Below are 24,881 nucleotides of genomic sequence, written 5' to 3'. Positions count from 1 at the left end.
CTGAAGCAGTGGGTGTTCTGTGTACCTTCAACACAGTTACACACCGATCGTTTTTGGCTGATTTCCTATCTTGCTCTTGTGTAGTGGTTATTGTCTGTGCCCTGACCGCAGTATACACCACTATATTCACCTCACCTATATAGCTAGTGATCTATCTTTAATAATAGAGCTTGCAGTCAGTAGTGTTAGGAGATAGTGCGTGCTGTCTGCGTGCTCTGTACCCAGTACATACCGCTATATCCACCTACATAGCTGTTCTCTATTTGAGCCCAATTGCCATCTGCAGTAGTGATGGCCGAACGGTTCGCCCGGCGGTCGTTTCGCGGCGAATTTCCGACTTTCGCCGTCCGCGGGTTCGAACGCCTTTTTCCGTCGTTCGCCCCGGCGGACTTACGTGTTTAATGTATACAAGAACTTTAACCTTTCGTGACACGTTTATCATGTGTTACAGGACAACCAATTGAGACATGACAGCTCATGGACACTTGGACATTCCCCCTAACCTATAAATACACCCGATCCGGTGGCCATTTTACATTCTTTCTTCTGTCACTGTAGGGAAAGGATCCTGTGTGGAGTAGGGACAGAGAAAACGCTAGCTATTTGGTACACAAAAGTTCTTTTCAGGACTGGTATAGGTGTTAGGTCAGCAGCCTGAGTTTCTTTTGTCAGTTTAGATAAAGGGACAGAGCGCTGTATGCTGCTATTTTAGGGACAGCTCAGCCAGATTAGTCTTTCTTCATCATCATCATCATCATCATCATTAGCTGTTACTATCAGGTCCACAAAAGAGCTGTTCCAGCTAATCGTTCCAGCCTACTCTTTTTTGCCAATTTGTATAGGGACAGGCAGGAAGCAGTGTGTCAGGCAGTGAGGATAATTTTAAAGACTTGCTGTTACTATTAGTTCCACAAAGGTTCTTTTCAGGACTGGTATCAGTGGTACGGTAATAGGCTTGTACACGTATAATATTCTTTCTTCCAAATATAGAAAGAATATTATACTTGACTGCTGCCCTTCTGCTGCAGTCTGCTAATCATTCACAACTCACTTGTTCCACAAAAGTTCTTATAAGGACTGGTAACTTGGTCTGTCTAGGGTGCTACGGTACATAGGCTTGGGTGCGGTACAGTCTGCTGTTCTGTAAGGACCGCTATCGGTCCACAATAGATAGGGTTGCCGTGCACTACTGCTGACCGCTGCCCTATACTGCAGCAGTCCTTCAGCGGTATAGGGACTGACGCACAGTCTGCTAAACACTAATACACAACCTGCTTGGTCCACAAAAGTTCTTATAAGGACTGGTAACTTGGTATAGGGTGCTACGGTACATAGGCCTGAGTGCGTTACAGTCTGCTGTTCTGTAAGGACCGCTATCGGTCCACAATACATAGGGTTGACGTGCACTACTGCTGACCGCTGCCCTATACTGCAGCAGTCCTTCAGCGGTATAGGGACTGACGCACAGTCTGCTAAACACTAACACACAACCTGCTTGGTCCACAAAAGTTCTTATAAGGACTGGTAACTTGGTATAGGGTGCTACGGTACATAGGCCTGAGTGCGTTACAGTCTGCTGTTCTGTAAGGACCGCTATCGGTCCACAATACATAGGGTTGCCGTGCACTACTGCTGACCGCTGCCCTATACTGCAGCAGTCCTTCATTGGTATAGGGACTGACGTACAGTCTGCTAATCACTAACACACAACCTGCTTGGTCCACAAAAGTTCTTATAAGGACTGGTAACTTGGTATAGGGTGCTACGGTACATAGGCCTGAGTGCGTTACAGTCTGCTGTTCTGTAAGGACCGCTATCGGTCCACAATACATAGGGTTGCCGTGCACTACTGCTGACCGCTGCCCTATACTGCAGCAGTCCTTCATTGGTATAGGGACTGACGTACAGTCTGCTAATCACTAACACACAACCTGCTTGGTCCACAAAAGTTCTTATAAGGACTGGTAACTTGGTATAGGGTGCTACGGTACATAGGCCTGAGTGCGTTACAGTCTGCTGTTCTGTAAGGACCGCTATCGGTCCACAATACATAGGGTTGCCGTGCACTACTGCTGACCGCTGCCCTATACTGCAGCAGTCCTTCAGCGGTATAGGGACTGACGCACAGTCTGCTAAACACTAACACACAACCTGCTTGGTCCACAAAAGTTCTTATAAGGACTGGTAACTTGGTATAGGGTGCTACGGTACATAGGCCTGAGTGCAGTACAGTCTGCTGTTCTGTAAGGACCGCTATCGGTCCACAATACATAGGGTTGCCGTGCACTACTGCTGACCGCTGCCCTATACTGCAGCAGTCCTTCATTGGTATAGGGACTGACGTACAGTCTGCTAATCACTAACACACAACCTGCTTGGTCCACAAAAGTTCTTATAAGGACTGGTAACTTGGTATAGGGTGCTACGGTACATAGGCCTGAGTGCGTTACAGTCTGCTGTTCTGTAAGGACCGCTATCGGTCCACAATACATAGGGTTGCCGTGCACTACTGCTGACCGCTGCCCTATACTGCAGCAGTCCTTCATTGGTATAGGGACTGACGTACAGTCTGCTAATCACTAACACACAACCTGCTTGGTCCACAAAAGTTTTTATAAGGACTGGTAACTTGGTATAGGGTGCTACGGTACATAGGCCTGAGTGCAGTACAGTCTGCTGTTCTGTAAGGACCGCTATCGGTCCACAATACATAGGGTTGACGTGCACTACTGCTGACCGCTGCCCTATACTGCAGCAGTCCTTCATTGGTATAGGGACTGACGTACAGTCTGCTAATCACTAACACACAACCTGCTTGGTCCACAAAAGTTCTTATAAGGACTGGTAACTTGGTATAGGGTGCTACGGTACATAGGCCTGAGTGCAGTACAGTCTGCTGTTCTGTAAGGACCGCTATCGGTCCACAATACATAGGGTTGCCGTGCACTACTGCTGACCGCTGCCCTATACTGCAGCAGTCCTTCATTGGTATAGGGACTGACGTACAGTCTGCTAATCACTAACACACAACCTGCTTGGTCCACAAAAGTTTTTATAAGGACTGGTAACTTGGTATAGGGTGCTACGGTACATAGGCCTGAGTGCAGTACAGTCTGCTGTTCTGTAAGGACCGCTATCGGTCCACAATACATAGGGTTGACGTGCACTACTGCTGACCGCTGCCCTATACTGCAGCAGTCCTTCAGCGGTATAGGGACTGACGCACAGTCTGCTAATCACTAACACACAACCTGCTTGGTCCACAAAAGTTCTTATAAGGACTGGTAACTTGGTATAGGGTGCTACGGTACATAGGCCTGAGTGCGTTACAGTCTGCTGTTCTGTAAGGACCGCTATCGGTCCACAATACATAGGGTTGCCGTGCACTACTGCTGACCGCTGCCCTATACTGCAGCAGTCCTTCAGCGGTATAGGGACTGACGCACAGTCTGCTAAACACTAACACACAACCTGCTTGGTCCACAAAAGTTTTTATAAGGACTGGTAACTTGGTATAGGGTGCTACGGTACATAGGCCTGAGTGCAGTACAGTCTGCTGTTCTGTAAGGACCGCTATCGGTCCACAATACATAGGGTTGCCGTGCACTACTGCTGACCGCTGCCCTATACTGCAGCAGTCCTTCATTGGTATAGGGACTGACGTACAGTCTGCTAATCACTAACACACAACCTGCTTGGTCCACAAAAGTTCTTATAAGGACTGGTAACTTGGTATAGGGTGCTACGGTACATAGGCCTGAGTGCGTTACAGTCTGCTGTTCTGTAAGGACCGCTATCGGTCCACAATACATAGGGTTGCCGTGCACTACTGCTGACCGCTGCCCTATACTGCAGCAGTCCTTCATTGGTATAGGGACTGACGTACAGTCTGCTAATCACTAACACACAACCTGCTTGGTCCACAAAAGTTCTTATAAGGACTGGTAACTTGGTATAGGGTGCTACGGTACATAGGCCTGAGTGCGTTACAGTCTGCTGTTCTGTAAGGACCGCTATCGGTCCACAATACATAGGGTTGCCGTGCACTACTGCTGACCGCTGCCCTATACTGCAGCAGTCCTTCATTGGTATAGGGACTGACGTACAGTCTGCTAATCACTAACACACAACCTGCTTGGTCCACAAAAGTTCTTATAAGGACTGGTAACTTGGTATAGGGTGCTACGGTACATAGGCCTGAGTGCGTTACAGTCTGCTGTTCTGTAAGGACCGCTATCGGTCCACAATACATAGGGTTGCCGTGCACTACTGCTGACCGCTGCCCTATACTGCAGCAGTCCTTCATTGGTATAGGGACTGACGTACAGTCTGCTAATCACTAACACACAACCTGCTTGGTCCACAAAAGTTCTTATAAGGACTGGTAACTTGGTATAGGGTGCTACGGTACATAGGCCTGAGTGCGTTACAGTCTGCTGTTCTGTAAGGACCGCTATCGGTCCACAATACATAGGGTTGCCGTGCACTACTGCTGACCGCTGCCCTATACTGCAGCAGTCCTTCATTGGTATAGGGACTGACGTACAGTCTGCTAATCACTAACACACAACCTGCTTGGTCCACAAAAGTTCTTATAAGGACTGGTAACTTGGTATAGGGTGCTACGGTACATAGGCCTGAGTGCGTTACAGTCTGCTGTTCTGTAAGGACCGCTATCGGTCCACAATACATAGGGTTGCCGTGCACTACTGCTGACCGCTGCCCTATACTGCAGCAGTCCTTCATTGGTATAGGGACTGACGTACAGTCTGCTAATCACTAACACACAACCTGCTTGTTCCACAAAAGTTCTTATAAGGACTGGTAACTTGGTATAGGGTGCTACGGTACATAGGCTTGAGTGCGGTACAGTCTGCTGTTCTGTAAGGACCGCTATCGGTCCACAATAGATAGGGTTGACGTGCACCACTGCTGACCGCTGCCCTATACTGCAGCAGTCCTTCAGCGGTATAGGGACTGACGTACAGTCTGCTAAACACTAATACACAACCTGCTTGGTCCACAAAAGTTCTTATAAGGACTGGTAACTTGGTATAGGGTGCTACGGTACATAGGCTTGAGTGCGGTACAGTCTGCTGTTCTGTAAGGACCGCTATAGGTCCACAATAGATAGGGTTGACGTGCACCACTGCTGACCGCTGCCCTATACTGCAGCAGTCCTTCAGCGGTATAGGGACTGACGTACAGTCTGCTAAACACTAATACACAACCTGCTTGGTCCACAAAAGTTCTTATAAGGACTGGTAACTTGGTATAGGGTGCTACGGTACATAGGCTTGAGTGCGGTACAGTCTGCTGTTCTGTAAGGACCGCTATAGGTCCACAATAGATAGGGTTGACGTGCACCACTGCTGACCGCTCACCTATACTGCAGCAGTCCTTCAGCGGTATAGGGACTGACGTACAGTCTGCTAATCACTAACACACAACCTGCTTGTTCCACAAAAGTTCTTATAAGGACTGGTAACTTGGTATAGGGTGCTACGGTACATAGGCTTGAGTGCGGTACAGTCTGCTGTTCTGTAAGGACCGCTATAGGTCCACAATAGATAGGGTTGACGTGCACCACTGCTGACCGCTCACCTATACTGCAGCAGTCCTTCAGCGGTATAGGGACTGACGTACAGTCTGCTAATCACTAACACACAACCTGCTTGTTCCACAAAAGTTCTTATAAGGACTGGTAACTTGGTATAGGGTGCTACGGTACATAGGCTTGAGTGCGGTACAGTCTGCTGTTCTGTAAGGACCGCTATCGGTCCACAATAGATAGGGTTGACGTGCACCACTGCTGACCGCTGCCCTATACTGCAGCAGTCCTTCAGCGGTATAGGGACTGACGTACAGTCTGCTAAACACTAATACACAACCTGCTTGGTCCACAAAAGTTCTTATAAGGACTGGTAACTTGGTATAGGGTGCTACGGTACATAGGCTTGAGTGCGGTACAGTCTGCTGTTCTGTAAGGACCGCTATAGGTCCACAATAGATAGGGTTGACGTGCACCACTGCTGACCGCTCACCTATACTGCAGCAGTCCTTCAGCGGTATAGGGACTAAGAGTTTTGTCACAGGGTCATTTAAAAAATGACATGCAGAGGAAGAGGCAGGCCCTTCCGCAGGGGTGGTAGGGGTAGGGCAGGAGCAACAGGCTTGAGCCAAAGTGGGAAGTTGCAGAAGGTGCGTTCAATTACTTTAAAGGATGCACCAGACTTGGTTGAGTGGCTCGCTCAGCCTTACTCTTCTGCACCCTCCTCATCCTCTCGATCTGCACCCTCTTCTTCACTCTCTGCTATGTGCACCCCCAAAGACACTACCACCAACAACACGACCACCACCACCACCACCACATACCTTCCGCTTGAGTCACTGGAATTATTTTCCGATCCATATCAAGAGGACATTTCTGATGCGCAGCCACTCTTGGTATTGGATCAGGAAGAGGAGGTAGCAACAAGCGCTACTCAGCAGTCTGACGCCAGTACCCAGATCAGCCCAAGGAGGAGGTTGGTCCCCGGTGTTGCTGCCTACTCTACTTATAGCGGTGGGGAAGGTGACGTTGATGATGACGTGTCTAGTGATGTCACGTGGGTGCCCACAAGAGAGGAAGAGGAGGGGAGTTCAGAGGGAGATATGGACCAGCAGATAGGGAGGAGAAGCAGCAATGACTTACATTGCACAGCAGGGACAAAGCAGACTGCAAATGTATCAGGAGCGAGTCATCGACCATGTACGGTCACATCTGGCGCTCCCAGGACACCGGCACATGGCTCCGCAGTGTGGGCTTTTTTTAACGTGTCCGCTGCTGACAATAGCGTTGCCATCTGCAATCTTTGCAGTCAACGCGTTAGTCGCGGTAAGCCCAATACTCACCTAGGGACGACCGCCTTAAGAAGGCACATGAGCAGCCATCACCGAGCCCAGTGGGAGCAACGGAACACACAAAGCCACACTGCAGGCTCTCACCGTCCAGCCTCGTCTTCTACTTCTCCTTCTCCTCTCTCCTCACAATTGTCCTCCACTCCACCTTCCATCACGCCAAGCTCACATTTTTCTGCAAAAAGGCAGGCTTCCGTGGGCCTAATGTTTGAGCGTAAAAAAATGATGACGCCGGATAACCCTCTTGCCCAACGGTTGGCGGCTGGCTTGTCAGAACTCATAGCCCGCCAACTACTGCCATATAAACTGGTGGACTCGGAGGCCTTTCGCAAATTTGTGGCCATTGGAACACCACAATGGAAGGTCCCAGGAAGGAAGTATTTCTCAGAGAAGGGCATCCCAGAGCTATATGGCCATGTTCAGCGGCAAGTGAATGTATCTCTGGCACACAGTGTCGGTGCCAAGATACATCTGACCACAGACACGTGGTCTAGCAAACACGGGCAGGGAAGGTATATCAGTTTTACTGCCCACTGGGTGAACCTTCTGACGGCCGTCAAGCATGTAACCCGTGGCACCCGTGTAGATTTGGTTTTACCGCCACGGATTGCATGCAGGCCTGACTCTTCTTCTCCTCCTCCTACTCCATCCTCCTCCCTCTCCTCCTCAGCTGCCTCCTCCTTTTCCGCTGCTAGCGTCTCTTCCACTGCACCGCCCAAGCTCCCCAGAACCTATTCCACATGCCAGGTGAGACGTTGCCATGCCGTGCTGCGTCTGTTGTGCCTGGAAGCAAAGAGCCACACTGGCCCGGCACTCCTTTCAGCTTTGCGTTCACAGGCAGATGAGTGGCTAACACCGCTCAATTTGACAGTTGGTAAAGTGGTGTGTGACAACGGTGCCAATCTGCTTAGCGCATTGAAACAGGGCAAAATCACGCACGTGCCGTGCATGGCACACGTCTTAAACTTGGTCGTGCAGCGATTCCTTGTCAAATACCCTGGGGTCCAGGACATCTTGCGGCAGGCAAGGAAAATCTCGGCCCATTTCAGAAGATCTTACACGGCCATGGCTCGCCTTGCTGACATTCAGCGGCGACACCATCTGCCGGTCAGACGTCTTATTTGCGATTGCCCGACGCGATGGAACTCAACCTTCTATATGCTTGATAGGCTGCTCCAGCAGAAACGTGCAGTTAACGTCTACCTGTATGAACTCTGCGAAAGAAACGGTTCTGGGGAGCTGGGTTTTTTTTCACCGCGCCAGTGGCTGCTCATGCGCGACACATGCAGACTTCTGCGGCCATTTGAGGAGATCACCAAACTGGTCAGTCGCAGCCATGGCGCCATCAGTGACATGGTACCTTATGCCTTCTTTCTGGAGCGTGCATTGCGTCGTGTCATTGATCAGGCTGTGGAGGAGCAGGAGCGGGAAGATGAGGAAGTCGCAATGCTGGATGAATTCCCAGGGGGGGCTACTCTATCTGAGACAAGTCAACAACAGGAGTCTGATGAGGAGTCAGAGGAGGATGGTGCCGGGGCGGATGAGCAGGAGCAAGAAGAGCATGCTTTAAACCTTTCTGGGATCCCTGTTGTGCGAGGATGGGGAGAGGAGAATGAAGAGGACGACATTATCCTGGATGATGAGCAGGAGCCAGGCCACCACACCGCTTCCACTTTAGTGCAAATGGGGGCCTTCATGCTCCAGTGTTTTAATAGGGACCCCCGTATAAAAAGCATGAGGGTCAAGGACCAGTACTGGGTGGCAACGTACTTAGACCCCCGGTACAAACACAAAATGGCGGAAATGTTACCGCCGTCGCAGAGGGCTGTCAGAATGCAGCACTTCCAGGCCTTGCTTCGAGAAATGCTGCATTCTGCTTTTGCGTGCGCTGGCAGAGGAGCAATTCCCACTCCCAGAGAAGGATTTGCGGGTACCAATCCAACAGCGCCTGCAAGAAGAGGCCGGTTTGAAGATGTGTTGGTGACTTCGGATATGAGGTCATTCTTTCAGCCGACCCATCGACAGGTGTCATCCGGATCCAGCATCAGGGAACGCCTAGACCGTCAGGTGTCCGACTACATTGGGTTAACGGCCGATGTGGACGCTCTGAGGAGTGATGAACCCCTAGACTACTGGGTGGGCAGGCTTGACCTCTGGCCAGAGCTTGCCCAATTTGCAATCGAACTGTTGGCTTGCCCCTCATCCAGTGTCCTGTCCGAAAGGACGTTCAGCGCAGCAGGGGGGATTGTGACCGATAAGCGTACTCGCCTAGCTCACCACAGTGTTAACTACCTCACATTTCTAAAAATGAATGAGGCATGGATCTCGGAGGAATTCAACACATGTGATCAGTAGACCATGTATATGTCTATAAACAATTTTTGGAATCAAGCACACAGACCTTCTTAATTCATTTGGCTCACTTCCCTGACCCAAAAAAGCACACCGTACTATATGCCCCTACCCTCCTCTTTGAAGAGGTTGAGCGGTGTCATATTTCTACTGGGGCTGCTTATTATGAGGGGTTCCCACCATCCCTGTGCTGTGCTGACTTCCTCCTGGGTGTTCTTATTATGAGGGGCTCCCACCATCCCTGTGCTGTGCTGACTTCCTCCTGGGGGTTCTTATTATGAGGGGATCACACCATCCCTGTGCTGTGCTGACTTCCTCCTGGGGCTGCTTACGGTGCTGCTGTCAGCGCTGTATGTCACGGAGCTGCTGTCAGCGCTGTATGTCACGGAGCTGCTGTCAGCGCTGTATGTCACGGAGCTGCTGTCAGCGCTGTATGTCACGGAGCTGCTGTCAGCGCTGTATGTCACGGAGCTGCTGTCAGCGCTGTATGTCACGGAGCTGCTGTCAGCGCTGTATGTCACGGAGCTGCTGTCAGCGCTGTATGTCACGGTGCTGCTGTCAGCGCTGTATGTCACGGAGCTGCTGTCAGCGCTGTATGTCACGGAGCTGCTGTCAGTGCTGTATGTCACGGAGCTGCTGTCAGCGCTGTATGTCACGGAGCTGCTGTCAGCGCTGTATGTCACGGAGCTGCTGTCAGCGCTGTATGTCACGGTGCTGCTGTCAGCGCTGTATGTCACGGAGCTGCTGTCAGCGCTGTATGTCACGGAGCTGCTGTCAGTGCTGTATGTCACGGAGCTGCTGTCAGCGCTGTATGTCACGGAGCTGCTGTCAGCGCTGTATGTCACGGAGCTGCTGTCAGCGCTGTATGTCACGGTGCTGCTGTCAGCGCTGTATGTCACGGAGCTGCTGTCAGCGCTGTATGTCACGGAGCTGCTGTCAGCGCTGTATGTCACGGAGCTGCTGTCAGCGCTGTATGTCACGGAGCTGCTGTCAGCGCTGTATGTCACGGAGCTGCTGTCAGCGCTGTATGTCACGGTGCTGATGTCAGTGCTCTGTATTACGGTGCTGCTGTCAGTGCTCTGTATCTCCTGCACCCTCTTGTTTGCCTACCCTGGTCCCTGACCTTCCCTCTCCTCCATTGCCTTCATTAGCTCCATAGTCCTGAATTGTCAGAACAATTTCCCAAATAAAAAAAAAATGCTTGTAGTTATCGATCCCAAATTCACCTCATACATGTATTATGCTATTGTCCAGGTGGTGGGACTACGTGCTACCCCCTAATAATTACCCCGTGGCCGCAAATTCGACCTAAAGGTTTGCGAAATTCGCCTCCCATTGAAGTCAATGGAGCCCGCGGCGAACGGTCGTTTTCGCGAACGTTTGTGCCCGTTCGCGTTTCGCGTTCGCGAAACGTCCCGTCGGAAGTTCGTCCATCACTAATCTGCAGGAGTTATTGGAAGTTGTGTGTGCCTCCAGCACAGCACAGTATACATCTGTATATACCCCTTTATCTCTGCTGTTTTCTGGTTGTTGTCTGCGTGCCCTGACTGCAGTATACACCGCGATATTCACCTCACCTATATAGCTAGTGATCTATCTTTAATAATAGAGCTTGCAGTCAGTAGTGTTAGGAGATAGTGCGTGCTGTCTGCGTGCTCTGTACCCAGTACATACCGCTATAATCCACCTACATAGCTGTTCTCTATTTGAGCCCAATTGCCATCTGCAGGAGTTATTGGAAGTTGTGTGTGCCTCCAGCACAGCACAGTATACATCTGTATATACCCCTTTATCTCTGCTGTTTTCTGGTTATTGTCTGCGTGCCCTGACCGCAGTATACACCGCGATATTCACCTCACCTATATAGCTAGTGATCTATCTTTAATAATAGAGCTTGCAGTCAGTAGTGTTAGGAGATAGTGCGTGCTGTCTGCGTGCTCTGTACCCAGTACATACCGCTATAATCCACCTACATAGCTGTTCTCTATTTGAGCCCAATTGCCATCTGCAGGAGTTATTGGAAGTTGTGTGTGCCTCCAGCACAGCACAGTATACATCTGTATATACCCCTTTATCTCTGGTGTTCTATAAAAAAGGCATCTGCAGGAGTTAGTGGGTGTTGTGTGCCTCCAGCACAATATAAACTACCCAACTGCTGTTTTACCCAACTCCCTTCAGGCCATTACCATGTCTGGAAGGCCAGCAAGGAGAGGCAGACAGGTGCGAGCCGATAAAAGAGGGCAAGCAGGCTCTGTGTCTAGAGACAACAGTGCTGGTCGTGGATGCGGTGCATTGTCATCAGCACGTGGCCATGGGACATGCTTGTCCTTCTTTTCAGCAGCTGGACATGTTGAACCGCAACATGCCAACAACTTGGTAGAGTGGATGACCAAGCCCTCTTCATCCTCCTCATCCTCTCTCACCCAGTCTCAGGGTAGTAGCAAAGCAGCTGCCAATGCACCGTCTTCCCTCCTCTCAATGTCATCATCAGTGACTCCTTCCCTAGACCCACCACGTCCTCCTGAGGAGTCTCCTGAACTCTTTGAGCACAGTGTTGGGTACATGCTCCAGGAGGATGCCCAGTGTTTGGTGGGCTCTGATGATGACACTCAGCTAGAGGAAGGCAGTAGCGTGAGCGCAGAGAGAGGGGATGCTCAAGAAGGACAGCAATCTGGCAGTCATGTTCCACAAGCTGCAGCATACTGCCAGGTTTGCTACAGCGATGAAGAGGGAGGGGATGATGAGGGCACTGACTCCACGTGGGTGCCTGGAAGGAGGGAGGAGGAGGAGGAGGAGGAGGAGGAGGCACATATCCAATGAGGCAGGATGCCCTCCAGGGGCCAGCTTAGGGGCAGCACACCAACTGAATCACACCGCAGAGCTCCGCCTGTGCAGAGCGCTGCCTCTGCGCGTTATTCTAAAAGTTCTTTGGTGTGGGCCTTTTTTGAGACGAGTGCATCAGATCGCACCGCTGCTATTTGCAACATATGTCTCAAGCGTATCTCACGTGGCCAAAACATCAGCCGCTTGGGCACCACATGCTTGACCAGACATATGTTGACCTGCCATGCAGCTCGTTGGCAAGCGTACCTCAAAGACCCACACCAAAGAACAAAGCGGACCTCTCCTTGCTCCTCATCAGCTGGCATCTCCAACCCTACTAGACCTTCAGTCCTCTCTGAAACCTGCTCTGAGAGGAATGAAGGTGTAGAATTAGGTGTGTCACAGCCAAGTGCTTCCGGGAACTCTGCTAGTGGTACACCCACGTCCGATTATAGCAGGCAAATGTCCCTGACCCAGCTGCTGGACCGGCAGAAGAAGTTTACTCCCAGCCATCCACATGCCCAGCGGTTGAATGCTAGCTTGGCTAAATTGCTAGCACTTCAACTGCTGCCTTTTCAGTTGGTAGACTCGGCCCCCTTCCGTGAGTTTGTGCAATGTGCGGTTCCTCAGTGGCAGGTCCCCAAACGCCACTTTTTCTCACGGAAGGTGATTCCGGCTCTCTACCGGCATGTGGAAGGCAATGTCCTTGCCTCGCTGGACAGGGCGGTCAGCGGTAAGGTGCATATTACCGCTGACTCATGGTCCAGCAGGCATGGACAGGGACGTTACCTGTCTTTCACGGCCCATTGGGTCACTCTTCTGGCTGCTGGGAAGGATGCAGGACAAGGTGCAGTAGTGTTGGAGGTTGTTCCGCCACCACGCCTCCAAAATGCTACTATTGGTTGTGACACACCTCTCTCCTCCACCCCCTCCTCTTCTTCTTCCTCCATTGGCTCTTCCAGTGCTCTGTCCTCAGAACCAGCGGTGCTCCGTAGGCGTTGCAGGGGCTACGCAAGTACGCAGGCAAAACAATGCCATGCCGTGCTTGCGCTGGTTTGTTTGGGGGACAGGAGCCACACTGGGGCGGATGTTTTGTCAGCTCTGCAGGGGCAGGCCGAGAGGTGGTTGACGTCACGCCAGCTTAAGCCAGGAATGGTGGTTTGCGACAATGGCACCAACCTCCTCTCCGCCCTCCGACAGGGACAACTGACCCATGTGCCCTGTGTAGCTCACGTCCTTAACCTGGTGGTGCAGCGGTTCTTGGGCAGGTACCCCGGCTTACAGGATGTCCTGAAGCAGGCCAGGAAAGTCTGTGTGCATTTCCACCGATCATTTAATGCCTGTGCTCGGCTGGCTGAGCTCCAAAAGGAGTTGAACCTGCCCAAGAACCGCCTTATATGTGACATGCCCACCAGATGGAACTCAACATTGGCCATGCTGCAGCGGCTGCACACGCAGCAGAGGGCCATCAATGAGTACCTGTGCGACTACGGCACCAGGACAGGGTCAGGGGAGCTTGGTTTTTTCTCACCACACCAGTGGGGCATGATCAGGGATGCATGCACTGTCCTGTCACCGTTTGAGGAGGCCACAAGGATGGTGAGCAGTGACAGTGCATGCATCAGTGACACTGTACCTCTTGTCCACCTCTTGGAGCATACGCTGCGTGGAATAATGGACAGGGCACTTGAGGCAGAACAGAGGCAGGAAGAGGAGGACTTCCTTGCCTCTCAAGGCCCCCTTTATCCAGACAGTGTTCCTGCTGTGCCACCCATCACACAGGAAGAGGATGAGGAGGAGGAAGAGGAGGAGGAGGATGATTGTGTCAGCATGGAGGTGGAGGCTGGCACTCAGCATCAGCATCAGCATCAGCATCAGCAGCAGCAGTCTTGTAGGGATGATTTACAGTCCCAAGAAATACGTGGACTTGTACGTGGCTGGGAGGAGGTAGCTGCAGATCATGTTGTCCTTAGTGACCCAGAGGACTCCGGACCGAATGCCTCAGCTAACCTACGCTGCATGGCCTCCCTGATCCTGCAAAGCCTGCGGAAGGATCCTCGTATTCTTCGGATCAAGGAGAGGGACCATTACTGGCTGGCCACTCTCCTTGATCCACGGTACAAGGGTAAGGTTGCCGACCTTATCTTGCCATCGCAGAGGGAGCAGAGGATGAGACATCTCCGGGAGGCCTTGCAGAAAGGTCTGTGCAACGCGTTCCCAGAGACTGGGAGGTTACAAACTCCTGGTCCTGGACAACGTGTTACTGAGGCATCGGTCAGAAGGAGCGGTGGAGAAGGTGGCCGTCTGACTGATGCTTTCAGACAATTTTTTAGTCCGTAGCCCCAAGGTATGATTGGTTCCAGCACCCATTGCCAGCGTCTGATTTACATGGTGCAGGAATACCTAGGGGCAAGGTCAGACTTGGACACCTTTCCCACCGAAAATCCTCTGGCTTACTGGGTCTTGAGGATGGATCACTGGCCAGAGCTTGCACAGTATGCAATTGAGCTACTGGCCTGTCCTGCATCCAGCGTTCTTTCGGAACGCACCTTCAGTGCTGCTGGTGGCTTTGTTACCGATCACAGGGTGCGCCTGTCCACCGAATCAGTTGATCGACTGACCTTCATCAAGATGAATCAGTCTTGGATCACCCACAGCTACCAAGCACCTGAAGCTGATGTAACCGAATAATTTTTTTGGAAATACCACATCCCTTCAAGACTGCCTATGCTGATGCTGAGTGACTGTCCTGTTATGTTGATTGTCTATCCTCTTCCTCCTCCGCTGATATGTTGGAAGAACATTTTTGGTTCTGGGTGATGCCAGCAGCCCAATTTTTCTGCCCCTGTTTAACAGGGGCGTTTAATTACAATTTTTGATGCAATGCTTTGCAGCAGGGCTAATTCCTGCAATAAAACTAGAGTATATGGCAGAGGTTGCAGTGTGGTGGCACCAGCACCAGTGCCTAAGGCCCAATTTTTCTGCCCCTGTTTAACAGGGGCGTTTAATTACAATTTTTGATGCAAGGCTTTGCAGCAGGGCTAATTCCTGCAATAAAACTAGAGTATATGGCAGAGGTTGCAGTGTGGTGGCACCAGCACCAGTGCCTAAGGCCCAATTTTTCTGCCCCTGTTTAACAGGGGCGTTTAATTACAATTTTTGATGCAATGCTTTGCAGCAGGGCTAATTCCTGCAATAAAACTAGAGTATATGGCAGAGGTTGCAGTGTGGTGGCACCAGCAGCAGTGCCTAAGGCCCAATTTTTCTGCCCCTGTTTAACAGGGGCGTTTAATTACAATTTTTGATGCAATGCTTTGCAGCAGGGCTAATTCCTGCAATAAAACTAGAGTATATGGCAGAGGTTGCAGTGTGGTGGCACCAGCACCAGTGCCTAAGGCCCAAATTTTTTTTGCCCCTGTTTAACAGGGGCGTTTAATTACAATTTTTGATGCAATGCTTTGCAGCAGGGCTAATTCCTGCAATAAAACTAGAGTATATGGCAGAGGTTGCAGTGTGGTGGCACCAGCACCAGTGCCTAAGGCCCAATTTTTCTGCCCCTGTTTAACAGGGGCGTTTAATTACAATTTTTGATGCAATGCTTTGCAGCAGGGCTAATTCCAGCAAAAAAACTAGAGTATATGGAAGAGGTTGCAGTGTGGTGGCACCAGCAGCAGTGCCTAAGGCCAAATTTTTCTGCCCCTGTTTAACAGGGACATGTAATTACAATTCTTGATATAATATTTCACAGGAGGGCCCCTTCCTGTGCCCACCCAGAGTAATGGTGAGGACTTATAGTGTTGTGGCACCAGCACCACAACCACCAAAGGTAAATTTTTCTACCACTGTTCAACAATGGCATGTAATTACAATTCTTGATATAATCGTTCACAGCAGGGCGCTCCAGCGCCCACCAACAGTCACTTTCAGGGCTTACAATGTTGTGGCAAAACCAACACCTTGTTCCGCCATTTCTGCAGAGCATATAGGGCAGGCCCCTACTTTCAAACATCCAACTTACAAACATCTCCTACTTGCAAACGCAAGGAGACAGCAGCAAGTGAGATGAAAAAAGATGGACGACAAAACAAATTATACAGGGGTGATAACCCTTCCCTATGTTTTCCAAAAAGCTTAAAAATAGTTTTTTTGACTGGAGCTACACTTTAAAAATGTACCAGTTGAAAATTACAAACAGATTCAACTTAACACAACAAACCTACACAGTCCCTGTCTTGTTTGCACCGCCTGTATACTGCTGTTCTGAGTATATAGGGCCTGGGGGCCACACGCATTTCCTTTTTTTAACATGGGTACAGGGTTCCCCTTAATATGTGTACAAGACCCAAATAGGCTGGTAATGGGCAGGGAGGGCTACCCATGCCATTTTTCTCAATGATTTTCAACCATATTGCAGGAACCAGATATAACATTAAAACCGCAAGCAGTTTTAAATGGTGTTATTTCCATTTAATGTCATTTTGTGCAGGGACTGTTCTAAACACGGGAAACACATGGCACTTCACAGGCATACTGCAGACACCCCCCAGGCACCATATTTAAAGGAATATTTCACTTTTTTATTTTACTTTAATTGTCAGTAAACTCAGTGCTCCCGCCAAAACGGCCATTTTTAAAAACAATTTAGGCATTGATACATGTCCCCTGGGGCAGGAGCCATGTCCCCAAACCCCTTTTAGGACAGTATCTTGCATATTAGCCGTTAAAATTAGCACTTTCCATTTCGAACGTTCGAGTCCCATAGACTTAAATGGGGTTCTAACGTTCGTAACGAACGTGGGGTCCGTTCGAAAGTTCTGGTACGAACCGAACCGGGGGGTGTTCGGCTCATCCCTAACGACCACCTTCTCCACCGCTTCTTCTGACCGAAGCCTCAGCAACACGTTGTCCAGGACCAGGAGTTTGTAACCCCCCAGTCTCTGGGAACGCGTTGCACAGACCTTTCTACAAGGCCTCCCAGAGATGTCTCATCCTCTGCTCCCTCTGCGACGGCAAGATAAGGTCCGCAACCTTACCCTTGTACCGTGGATCAAGGAGAGTGGCCAGCTAGTAATGGTCCCTCTCCTTGATCCAAAGAATAGGAGGATCCTTCTGCAGGCTTTGCAGGATCAGGGAGGCCATGCAGCGTAGGTTAGCTGAGGCATTCGGTCCGGAGTCCTCTGGGTCACTAAGGACAACATGATCCGCAGCCACCTCCTCCCAGCCACATACAAGTCCATGGGTTTCTTGGGACTGTAAATCATCCCTAAAAGACTGCTGCTGCTGATGCAGTACCAAGCTCCACCTCCATGCTGATACAAGCCTCCTCCTCCTCCTCTTCCTGTGTGATGGGTGGGACAGCAGGAACACTGTCTGGATAAAGGGGGCCTTGAGAGGCAAGGAAGTCCTCCTCTTCCAGCCTCTGTTCTGCCTCAAGTGCCCTTTCCATTATTCCATGCAGCGTATGCTCCAACAGGTGGACAAGAGGTACAGTGTCACTGATGCATGCACTGTCACTGCTCACCATCCTCGTGGCCTGCACAAATGGTGACAGGACAGTGCATGCATCCCTGATCATGCTCCACTGGCGTGGTGAAAAAAAAACAAGCTCCCCTGACCCTGTCCTGGTGCCGTAGTCGCAAAGGTACTCATTGATGGCCCTCTGATGCATGTGCAGCCATTGCAGCATGGCCAATGTTGAGTTCCACCTGGTGGGCATGTCACATATAAGGCGGTTCTTGGGCAGGTTCAACTCCTTTTGGAGCTCAGCCAGCCAAGCACTGGCATTAAATGATCAGCAGAAATGCACACGGACTTTCCTGGCCTGCCTCAGGACATCCTGTAAGCCCGGGGCCCTGCCCAAGAACTGCTGCACCACCAGGTTAAGGATGTGAGCCACACAGGGCACATGGGTCAGTTGTCTCTGTCGGAGGGCGGAGAGCAGGTTGGTCCATTGTCGCAAATAACCATTCCTGGCTTAAGCTGACGTGGCGTCAACCACCTCTCGGCCTGTCCCTGCAGAGCTGACAAAATATCTGCCCCAGTGTGGTTCCTGTCCCCCAAACAAACCAGCGCAAAGCACGGCATGGCATCTTTTTGCCTGCATATTTGCGTAGCCCCTTGAACGCCTACGGAGCACTGCTGGTTCCGAGGACAAAGCACTGGAAGAGGCCATGGAGGAAGAAGAAGGGGAGGGGGTGGAGGAGAGAGGTGTGTCACAACCAGTAGTAGCATTTTTTAGGCGTGGTGGCAGAACAACCTCCAACACTACTGCACCTTGTCCTGCATCCTTCCCAGCTGCCAGAAGAGTGACCCAATGGGCCGTGAAAGATAGGTAATGTCCCTGTCCATGCCTGCTGGACCATGAGTCAGCGGTAATATGCACCTTGCCGCTGACTGCCCTGTCCAGCGAGGCATGCACATTGCCTTCCACATGCCAGAAGAGAGCCGGAATCGCCTTCCGTGAGAAAAAGTGGCGTTTGGGGACCTGCCACTGAGGAACCACACATTGCACAAACTCACGGAAGGGGGTCGAGTCTACCAACTGAAAAGGCAGCAGCTAGCAATTTAGCCAAGCTAGCATTCAACCGCTGGGCATGTGAATGGCTAGGACTGAACTTCTTTCAACGGTCCAGCAGCTGGGGCAGGGACATTTTCCTGTTACAATCGGACATTGGTGTACTGCTAGCAGATTGGTCAAAACTACTTGGCTGTGACACACCTAATTCTACACCTTTATTCCTCTCAGAGCAGGTTTCAGAGAGAACTGAAGGTCTAGTGGGGTTGGCAATCCCAGCTGATGAGGAGCAAGGAGAGGTCCGCTTTGTTCTTTGGTGTGGGTCTTTAAGGTATGCTTGCCAACGAGCTGCATGGCAGGTCAACATATGTCTGGTCAAGCTTGTGGTGCCCAAGTGGCTGATGTTTTGGCCATTCGCGATACGCTTGAGATATATGTTGCAAATAGCAGTGTGATCTGAATCTCTCGTCTCAAAAAACCCCACACCAAAAAACCTTTGGAATAACGCGCAGAGGCAGCGCCCTGCATAGGTAGAGCTCTGCGGTATGATTCAGTCAGTGTGCTGCCCCTAAGCTTGCCCTGGAGGGCATCCTGCCTCGTTGGAGATGTGTCTCCTCCTCCTCCTCTCGCCTATCAGGCACCTATGTGGAGTCAGTGACCTCATCATCCCCTCCCTCTTCATCACTGGAGCAAACCTGGTAGTATGCTGCAGCTGGTGGAACATGACTACCAGATTGCAGTCCTTCTAGAGCATCCCCTCTCTCTGCACTCACGCCTTCCTCTAGCTGGGTATCATCATCAGAGCCTTCAAAACTCTGGGCATCCTCCTGGAGCATGTACCCAACACTGTGCTTAAACAGTTTGGGGGACTCCTCAGGAGGACATGGTGGGTCTAGGGAAGGAGTCACTGATGATGACATTGAGAGGAGGGAAGAGGACACGTTTGGCAGCTGCTTTGCTAGTACCCTGAGCCTGGGTGAGAGAGGATGAGGAGGATGAGGAGGGCTTGGTCATCCACTCTACCAAGTCTTTGGCATGATGCGGCTCAACATGTCCAGCTGCCGAAAATAAGGACAAGCGTGTCCCATGGCCCTGTTGTCTCTAGACACAGAGCCTGCTTACCCTCTTTTCTTGGCTCGTGCCTGTCTGCCTCTCCTTGTTGGCCTTCCAGACATGGTAATGGCCTGCAGGGAGGTGGAAAAACCAGCAATTGGGTAGCTTTAGGTGCACACTGAGCAGATGACACAGTACACTGACTGTAATTACTGCAGCTGCCTGCCTGTGTTACAGAAACAGAACTCCAGCAATAAGGGGTAGCTTCAGGTGTATACCGTGCAGGAGGCACACAACACCTATTTAACTGCTGCAGATGCCTGTATTACAGAACACCAGTAATAAAGGGTATCTTCAGGTGTATACTGTGCTGGAGGCACACAATGCCCACTTTAACTGCTGCAGATGCCTGTATTACAGAACACCAGCAATAAAGGGTAGCTTCAGGTGCATACTGTGCTGGAGGCACACAACACCCACTTTAACAGCGCTAGCTTCACAAGAAAACAACACACTGTCCCTGCCTATCCTTCTCTTTCCCTGACCGCGCTGGCGGCCTTATATAGTGTTGGGCGTGTACTAAACCCCCTGAGCTATAATTATGGCTCTCCTTACTGCCGGCGCTGTGATTGATCAAGCATGTGGGGTCACAGTGCATGCTTGGCCAATCATGAGCCAGCAATGCACTGCGATGGCTCACGGAGTTCTGGCTTCGCCGAACGGGCGAACAGGCGGTGTTTCGAGTCGAACACCGAGCTCATCCCTAATGTTGAGCTATTTTGAGGGGACAGGAAATTTACACTGGTATACAAGCTGTACACTCACTACTTTACGTTGTACACAAGTGTCATTTCTTGAGTGTTGTCACATGAAAAGATAGAAGAAAAGATTTACAAAAATGGGAAGGGTGTACTCACTTTTGTGAGATACTGTAAGTGTTCCTACATAGTACATGGTATATATTAAAAATGTAATAAATGTAGCCCAAACTTGCATATAGACATGATTGATTGCACACATGATATTATAAAAGAATCAATTCAAAATTCCTGTTTATTGTAGTCTCATAGTAGACACATAATAGCTGGATAACTTCCACTCATCAGGAGCAAATGTGATATAGGTATGTCTGTAATGAAATATAAATGCCAAATAGTATAGTAAATAAAATAATAGGATTATTGTTGTTTTAGTTACATGTGTAGAACTTTCTATCAATGCATTGTCACAGCTACTATGTGTCTACTATGAGACTACCTTGAAGAATTTTGAATCAATTTTACATCATGTGTGCGATCAGTCATGTCTATATGCAAGTTTGGGTTACATTTAATACATTTTTAATATATATCATGTACTATGTAGGAACACTTATGTGTGTGTGTGTGTATATGTATTTATTTTGTTATTTATTATATGTAATTTATTGTCCCACATGCATCTATGTGCACCATTAAATAATATACACTAGCTGATTCAGTTGGTTCTGGGGGTGTGCTTCACACAAAGTCCCAACATTCCGCTCCCCCCCCCCCTTACTCTTCTGTTTTATACCTTTTTGTTTTTAACTTAGCCCTGACATGAGGTTTCCTGGTGCTGCAGTTCCTCTGAATGCCACAAGATGGTGATCTTACTTCTACCCAGACAGGAAGTCTCTATGGAATACAGACAGGAAGTGATGTCAGGTACGCACAGGAAGTTCCGGGTGAGAGGTGAGTCAGGAGGAAGTAGAGAGAAGACATTGTTGGAAGACGCAGCAGAGGAGGTAATAAGATCTTATTTTCTAATTACACCCAGTAACCCCCCGTCATGTCTGTCCTCTTCCTCCATAGCAAGGATGAGCTCTGGAGTGTTCGCACAGCCCACGTGCAGAGCCCACCAGGAAGTCGGTGCTGCGCTAATCACAGGCAGTTAGACATTGTGCCGATATGTAGCTGCAGAGATCAGGAAACGTCTCGCTGTCTGTGATTAGCGCTCCGCAGCGCCGACTTTTTGGCGGGCTCTGCACGTGGGCTGTGCGAACACGCCGGAGCTCATCCCCACTCCGTAGTCACTGTGACGTCTTTTATCTCCAGCAGATGGTGATACACACATATATAATGTGGGAACCTAGATTAACCCCTATATATAGTCAGTGTAGAACACATAGACGTCATTAAGGGGGGGCTATTGAGTCGGGAGCCCCGAATGCGGGGACAATAGCCCCGAGTGTCTAAGCGCCGGGTCCAGCAGTGAAGAGAAAGGGAGAGAAAAAAGGACAGACAGCAGCAGCGGCAGCCGCAGTTTACCTGTGCCATTCAGCACAATGGCTTCATTTGACGGGCGCGGTGGCTTCATTTGACGGGCGCGGTGGCTTCATTTGATGGGCGCGGTGGCTTCATTTGATGGGCGCGGTGGCTTCATTTAATGGGAGCGGTGGCTTCATTTGACGGGTGTGGTGGCTTAATTTGAGGGTCGCGGTGGCTTAATTTGAGGGTCGCGGTGGCTTAATTTGAGGGTCGCAGTGGCTTCATTTGACGGGCACGGTGGCTTCATTTGACGGGCGCGGTGGCTTCATTTGACGGGCGCGGTGGCTTCATTTGACGGGCGCGGTGGCTTCATTTGATGGGGCATTTATTTTAATTTATTTCTACAGAGCCTGCAGAGCATTGCACCCACTTGTATTTTCCCTGGATGGAGAAACGCAACCACATTTTACATTGTATGTCCCTATACACCAGGGGTGCCCAACCAGTGGCCCGCGGAGCCCTCTGATGTGGCCCGCGACCTCCTTCTGTGGGATGGCAGATTGGCAAGCCCAGATCATGGGTTGCAGACCCACCATCCCAGAGCATCTGTGTTGTTAATGAAGCCAGCAAAGCAAGCAGCTGTGGAGCAGAGCTGTATAAGCTGATGCTTCCTGTATGGTGCCGTCACTTGCCACAGGCGGAGTGATACCAAATGCAATCTGCCGGGGACAGCAACAGCGGGCGATACCTGAATGGAAAAAATTGCAGTGTATATATGGGCATATCTGTGCTGTGGTTACTGGGCTGCTTTCAAACTGATCCACAGGTGCAGTGCACCTTCAGGTTACCTGCACTGAGGCACAGACTTCTGTTATTACCTGCACTTTTGGTGAGCTTTCAGAAAGTGCACCACACCTGCAATATATAATAGAAGTATATGGCAAAGTGTAGCTAACCCGCAAGAAAGACACAGGTGCACTGCATTGCATTAGTATGAAAGGCCCCTTTCACACAATTGGTCCAACTCAATCGAACCCTCCATTTACCTCTATGTAACGGCAGATGTAAACAGATTTGTGTCCTTTTACACCCACCTACCTCCAATCTGATTTGCAAAAAAAAAAACAGAAGGGGATCAATCCCCTTCCGTTAGGGCGGATCAGATCGGAGGACCCATAGAGTAGAGTGGGCTGTGTCCGTGTCCACTCTGCATGGACCTGTCATCCGACTGCTCTGCTCATTGTGGCCCGTGAAAGGTTACCAAGTCGCTTAAGTGGCCCTTGCTCTTCAAAAGGTTGGGCACCCCTGCTATACACCATGTGCCCTATAAAAGGGGATGGGCATTAAGGTGTATATATAATTAGTGAAAGGACCAAGAAGACTTCCTGCCAGTATTTTGTTAATTGTGGGCATCCCCATAGGGTGTGGATTAAGGATCCATTTGATCCGCATTTCCTCCGGCACTCGGGAGATGTTTGGTTAAATGTAGCTATTTTATCTGGGGTTAAGTACCTCCATTTGAATGATGTTTTGCGTGCAGTGCAGTGCTGTGCATTTTGTGGCATCATATGTGGATTTGAGAGCCCTCTGCCATTCGGACCACTAGTATGATCTGCCTGGTCAAAAGCCAGGGAGTGGTGGAATTTTTATTTTTTTTCCTGTAGAAGGTTATAAAATAGGGAAATACCTTTATTTCCAGGGACGTAGGGGCGAATAAAATGTGATAACCTGCGCGGGGATAGAGATTAGTAGTTGTGGGTTGTTTTTGGGAAAGTGTGCGATTTGTAGATATTGGGAGTGTGATTATGGGTCTAGATTTAGCTCTGTTTTAAGGTTTTGGAAAGGTTTGATCTTATCGTTGTGCAGTAGTTTATTTAGGGGTAGGGGGGTCATGTTTGGACCATTTATGTGTGTGGAGGTCAGGGATGAGCGTGTTGAGGGCACCAAGACCTCCTGGACACCACCCACCATCTTTGGGCAGACCATCTCCCCAAAGACTAAGGCCAAGAGTCTCGGGTTCATCTTTGACTTACAAATGTCACTGGATGCACAAATAGGAACAGTAGTCAGTGGTTCTCACCATCTGCTACGCCTGCTACGTAGACTCATCCCTTGTATCCAAAAGAATGACAAAGCAATGGTAGTTGGAACAGTCATTAACTCACGACTTGACTACGCAAACTCACTGTACATAGGATTACCCCAATATCAACTTGCGTGATTACAACTTATTCAAAACACGGCGGCAAGGCTGATAACAGGAAAAAAAAACTGGGAACCTACACTAGCTAACCGTAAAGAATCGGATCGCATTCAAGACCCCCTGCCTCACCCACAAATGCATGCATGAAGATGCTCCTCAATACGTAATTGAGAAAATAAAACACTACACACCAAACTGCAGTCTTCGATCATCTAACAAAAACCTCCTCCTCATTCCCAAATTTCGGTACAAATCAAAGAGGGAACGGAGATTCGCTGTCCAAGGACCACGGCTATGGAACGCTCTACCAACCAACATCCTCCTGGAAGAAAACCACCAGGCCTTTAGGAAAAAAACTCAAGACCTTCCTCTTCTAGAAGTTGGACAACTAAGCTCTTCACAGCGCCTTGAGGCGATTAAGTTTGCGTTGTGCGCTATACAAATATTTCACTCACTCACAGATAGGGGTAGTTGTTGGAGTGCTCCTCCAGGTGGTGGATGTGAGTTTACACCACGCCCTGACTGTGGCTGTCATGGTTAATGGGAGGAATTTGGGGGGATTTGTTTTTGGATGTATGCTACATATCCAGTTTTTTAGATCTTTACCTGGGATTGTATATTTTTCTATGGTCCCCCCATCTAGTAGAGGGTGTTGGAAGGAACCATTCTTTTAGTTAGGCTAATATGCTAGCTGTATGATAGTCTGCTATGTCTACTAGGCCTGAACCCCCTACTGATCTTTGTTTGATGAGTCTACTTTTAGTCACTCTTGTTTTATTTTCCCTGCCCATATGAATTTTTGTAGGAA

The 24,881-nt window shown here is 49.9% G+C and overlaps 1 protein-coding gene across 1 annotated transcript in view; it reads left to right on the top strand.

Moving 5' to 3' along the window:
* Window positions 1-24,881, top strand: part of LOC143986903 (uncharacterized) — a 1,023,878-nt gene that overhangs the window by 854,911 nt on the left and 144,086 nt on the right. Inside the window, exon 16 of the mRNA XM_077485310.1 lies at window positions 21,228-21,407. Coding sequence (XP_077341436.1) covers window positions 21,228-21,407 — 180 coding nt within the window. The remainder of the gene's footprint in view (window positions 1-21,227; window positions 21,408-24,881) is intronic.

This window comes from Lithobates pipiens, unplaced genomic scaffold, assembly GCF_037356315.1.
Source record: "Lithobates pipiens isolate NorthernLeopardFrog02 unplaced genomic scaffold, aLitPip1_a1.2 Scaffold_18, whole genome shotgun sequence".
In the NCBI taxonomy this organism is placed as follows: Eukaryota; Metazoa; Chordata; class Amphibia; order Anura; family Ranidae; genus Lithobates; species Lithobates pipiens.
The sequence above is the reverse complement of the archived record's forward strand: the minus strand, read 5'-3'. Positions and strand labels throughout refer to the sequence as shown.